The sequence below is a fragment of the Indicator indicator genome, chromosome 1, assembly GCF_027791375.1.
Source record: "Indicator indicator isolate 239-I01 chromosome 1, UM_Iind_1.1, whole genome shotgun sequence".
In the NCBI taxonomy this organism is placed as follows: domain Eukaryota; kingdom Metazoa; phylum Chordata; class Aves; order Piciformes; family Indicatoridae; genus Indicator; species Indicator indicator.
Genome location: NC_072010.1, coordinates 111,231,332 through 111,236,224, shown reverse-complemented (window position 1 = coordinate 111,236,224; position 4,893 = coordinate 111,231,332). Strand labels below are relative to the sequence as shown.

General features: G+C 39.1%; 1 protein-coding gene across 1 annotated transcript; it reads left to right on the top strand.

The window, feature by feature from the left end:
• Positions 1–216: 216 nt before the first annotated feature.
• RWDD2B (RWD domain containing 2B) lies at positions 217–2,939 on the top strand. The gene is made up of 4 exons (XM_054388082.1): positions 217–426; positions 508–575; positions 1,651–2,016; positions 2,702–2,939. Exons 1-4 carry the CDS (start codon positions 220–222, stop codon positions 2,937–2,939), a joined length of 879 nt encoding a protein of 292 aa, XP_054244057.1. The 5' UTR covers positions 217–219.
• The last annotated feature ends 1,954 nt before the right edge of the window (positions 2,940–4,893 follow it).

The following is a 4,893-nucleotide window of genomic DNA, read 5'->3' as shown; positions in this document are numbered from 1 at the left end:
CACACGAGCACATCTTGTCCCATCTCAGGTTAGTGGAAGTCTCATGGGCTGCCTCACACTATTGTCATGCTTCCGACTGCCCGACGTAGACGAGCCATTTTTGATGGGCCTGGTTCTGCGGATCGATATGATTTACGTGGGGGTAGTTAGTGAACTTTGTCACATATTCAAGCCCTGTTTTGCTTTCCCAGTTTCTTCTTCGCTTAGCAAACAACAGAAATGACTGACCGAGAAGAAGCTGAGATACAAATTTCAGAACTGGATTTACTTTCGAGCATGTTTCCTTATGAGGAGGAGTTCATTGTGACTGACCAGCTGGCTGTGGCAGAACTAAAACACTATGTGGAAAATGAGTCTGCAGAGATGCCATCTTCCAAAGTTCAGTTTATATTGAATGTAAAGCCAGAGGTCACTAATGCCTCTATGGTATTGTAAACACCTTTTTTATTCATTTTGTGGGATTTTAGGTCTTACTTTGAACTGAACGTTTGCTCATATGTTTTTTAGGTGGAATTCTCTATGTCCTGTGCTTTACCATTTAAATACCCAACTGTTCTACCAGAAATTACTGTCAGGTATGATATTAAAATACAGCTAACAAGAATATTTAGAAGTTATTATGTACTACATAAATACATTTATAATAGAAAAAATCCCAAAGCAAAACAGTCATTTTTGAATAGCTTACTGTCAGGCCAGAAATAAACAGTGCTGAAGGAAAAAAAAGTCTCCATGATTATGATTTCTCTGATGTCCTCAGCAAATAAGTGATAAAAATCACACAGAATCACAGAATGGATAGGGGTTTGAAGGAACCTCCAGTGATAATCAAGTCTAATTCCCCTGCCAAAGCAGGATCACCTAGGGCAGGCCACGCAGGAATGCATCCAGGCAGGTTTTGAAAGTCTCCAGAGAAGAAGACTTCACAGCCTCTCTGAGCAGCCTGTTCCAGTGCTCCATCACCCTCACCATAAAGAAATAACTCCTTGTGTTGAGGTGGAACATCCCATATTCTAGCTTGTATCCGTTGTTACTTGTCATATCACTGGACACCATCGACAAGAGACTATCACCATCATCCTGCAGTCATCCTTGTAGCTCTCTGTTGGACTCTCTCCATCAGATCCCCATCTCTTGAATTGGATGAGAAAAAGAAAAGTGTGGAGGCATGTCATCTTCTGTACAGAAGGGTTAAATGTAGATGTTATTCATAGGTTTTATGCTCGAGAAGAGAGACTGTTGCGTGTTCTGACAAGACTTAAACTAAGGAAATGAAAAGTTAATCAATGGTCTTTTGCTTTCCTTGTCAAATTGCTGTTACTCCCAGGTTTCTGTTAACTTTTCATTGGAACATTTCTGTTTCAAGCAGTAGCTTTACACATTACTGGAAATCAGTTCAGCTACCATACTTTTCACATACCTTCTTGATTTTGATTTACAGATTTACGGTACTACATGTGAATACAAGAGTTAGCACACCGGTGAAACACTAATTAAGACCTTTTCATAGCTAGTTTGACTTAAGGATCAATAGCAAGCATATGCAATCTAAATATGGCCTGTTTTTTTTTTAAGCTTGAAGTAAAACTGTTTGAAAAACATGATAAATTGTAAGCATATTACAACTGCATCTGTTATTTTTTTTTTTAGGTCATCATTCTTAAGCCGCTCTCAGCAGATTCACCTTAACTCTGATCTCAAAACGTATTTGATGCAAAACTGCAATGGTGAGCCCTGCATGTTGAGTGCAAGGGAATGGGTTAAAGATCACGCAGCTTCTTACATTGACAAAGAGCTTTCGGCTTCCTCAGTGACAACATCACATTCCATGCAGGCAGAAGATACCACCTTCACACGATTGTGGATCTATAGTCACCACATTTACAATAAGCAAAAAAGAAAGAATATTATTGACTGGGCCAAAGAACTCTCTCTGTCAGGGTTTTGCATGCCTGGGAAACCAGGTGTTGTTTGTGTGGAAGGTCTACAAAGTAGCTGTGAAGAGTTCTGGTCGAGGTTTGTATTTCTTTCTACTTAAATGCCATTAGTAGTTAGACTATTGTGTTTGGAGTTGTGTATGTATAAAGTGGGAAATCCAACCACATTCCAACCTATAAAAGTCTGCAAAATATTTGTGTTTAATATTTACAGTAATGAATATCCACTATACAGTTATCTGCAGCAGCCAAAGCTGCTAGTACCACATGGTGCACATTTATTCCTGTTTTACCTTCCTCTGTAGTTTATTTGTGTAGTGATGGTCTGCAGTACCCCAGTTGTGCTGGATCGGTGTGCTGTTAAATCACTTTACATTCATATTGTATTCTGTTCCCATCATTTATACTTCTAGTTGGTGCAGACTATATGGACGTTGTCGTTTGGTAATAACGGGTATGAGAATATGAGAATTCTTGGCACAGATAATGCAGAAGAGAGCACTGAAATTGAAACCACATCTTCATCAGTTATTTTATGAGGAACAACATTAAGGTTTTTGAAGCCTGAGAAGGTGTAAAGAGACAAGCTCCTGCTTATGGAAGTGTTTTCATATGCATAGCATTTCTATGATCAGCTAAGGAATCGTTATTTCTGTCAAGATAAATGTATAAATGGAATCTTCTATGATAATAGCTATTTTATGGTATTTTCTAAAGCAGTATTTATTTTATTGATAGATTCATAACTTTCCAATTGCTTTCAGAATAAGAAGATTAACGTGGAAAAGAATTCTCCTTCGACACAGAGAAGATGTTTCTTTGGAAGGTGGAGGACTTGCTGAGATTCAGAAACAAAGAAAATTCTCCACTTTGGAAGAAAAATGTTTTGATGCACATGGTGCCAGAGGAAATCATATGGATTTGGGACAGCTATATCATTTTTTGGAAGAAAAAGGTTGTGCTGATATTTTTCAAATGTACTTTGGGGTTGAAGGACATTGAAGGGGTTGAAGATCACCATAGGTCCAAGTGTAAGTTAATCCTCATAAGAGATTCTTTAGGTGATCTGCAACAGTTGATCAGAGAGAGAATTAATAATTCGTGGTTTATATGATGAATCCAGCTTTCAGTGAAAGCAAATATCCAGTGAAATCCTGAATAATGAAAATTACTAGATGAACGATTTATTACACTTTTTGGTTTTAAGGGCATTTAAGGGTATATACTTAACTGCAATGGAAGAAAGTATGTATAATAACCTTCCCAGCACTTACTGAATTATAGATGAATGGCTGGAATTGCATTACAGATGTTGGCTGGAAATAAAATACAGCAGAGAGGAAACAGTCCCAGAGGCTCCTAGAGTACGTGGAGGATAAATTCCTGACACAGCTAGTGATGGAGCTAACCAGTACTGTTAGCTACTGTACTACCTGTTACCCTGCTGTACCTGCCTTTTGTGAACAGAGAAGGACTTGTGGGTGATAGAATGGTTGGGGGCTGTCTTGGGCACAGTGATCATGAAATTACAGAGTTCTCAGTTGTTGGAAAAGTAAAGAGGCAGGGGTCATCAGAACTGCCATCTTGGACTCCCAGTTGGCAGACTTTGTCCTCTTAAGGAGACTAGTTAACAAGAGTCTCTTGGGATGCAGTCCTGAAGGGCCAAGGACTCCAGTGTCCTACTTAACACAGCCCACTTTCACAAGCTCCCCTCCCTTCACACAGATCCAAGAGATCCAGGAAGGCTGAATACTGTTCAAGTCTTAAACTATAGACCTGTCAGTCTGACCTCAGTGCCAGGGAAGGTCATGGAGCAGATCATCTTGAGTGCCATTTTGCAGCATGTCCAGGGCAACCAGGTGATCAGGCCCAGTCAGCATGGGTTCATGAAGGGCAGGAGGTGGGTGTTGGTCTCTTTTCCTCAGTAAAAAGTGATAGAACAAGAGAAAGTGCTCTCAAGGTGCAGCAGGGAAGGATTATATTGGATTTTAGAAGACATTTCTTCACTGGAAGGATTAGGCACCCTAAGGAAATGATTAAATCCCCATCCATGTAGGTGTTTAAAAGACACACAGATGTGATGCTAAGGGACATGATTTAGCACCAGACTTGATAGAGTTAGATAATGGTTAAACTTGATGTGATTCTATGATTCTATTCTAATTAAAATGAATGAGTGTATGGCTAAGAAGAAACAAAAATGAAGCGTGAATGTCTCAAAAAAAGACATGTGATGTTTACATTATTTGTTACTCTTTACATACACTACATGAAGACTTTTTAAATGCTTTTTTACTTTCTAACTGGACGTATTCAGTCAGTCATGAGATTCAGGTTTTATTAAAAAAAAAAAACAACATTGCAAACAGGATGAGCTCGGGTGCCTACTCTGATGCACAAGAATTTTCCATAGATAAAATTTTCCATAGGTAAAAGGGGTACTCTGATGGCTCCACTACATTTGGAGCTGAGGAGTCTAGTCTGTTTATTCAGATGAAAGCAGAAACTTTCTGAGGATTGAGCTCCCTTACAGTGCACTCCAGACTAGTAAAAGTATCTTCAACCTGTGGAGTTTGTGCGTCTGCATTCTACTGACATACAGTGCCTTACCCTGCCTATGCTTCTGAGTCTGGACTCAACAAAGTGGTTATCATTGAAGTTTTGTTTATTTGTTCCTTTGCTTATGGATTCTATGTCTAAATCACATACATGTCTTAAAAGCAGGCATTGGGTTGCTTCTGATGTCAATTTCTGATTTTCTGATTATGTATTTCTGTGTAGATATGGTAAAATACCCAACATTGTGATGTATGGTACAGATTTGGGCACTTTTCACAGTGATTTTATTTGGCAAGGGCAGATTTGCTTCTAATTTGAAACTCTGCCATATCCTAAGCCCTTGTCAGTGTACAAGAAAACCACAGTTCAATGAAGGCCTCACAATACTCCTGAAGTC

What these genes read in the sequence shown, in the direction of transcription:
- RWDD2B (XM_054388082.1), top strand. Translation starts at nt 220, where the DNA reads ATGACTGACCGAGAAGAAGCTGAGATACAAATTTCAGAACTGGATTTA. An exon ending in AGGTCACTAATGCCTCTATG is followed by an intron (nt 427 to 507) that starts GTATTGTAAACA and finishes TATGTTTTTTAG; the next exon opens with GTGGAATTCTCTATGTCCTG. An exon ending in CTACCAGAAATTACTGTCAG is followed by an intron (nt 576 to 1,650) that starts GTATGATATTAA and finishes TTTTTTTTTTAG; the next exon opens with GTCATCATTCTTAAGCCGCT.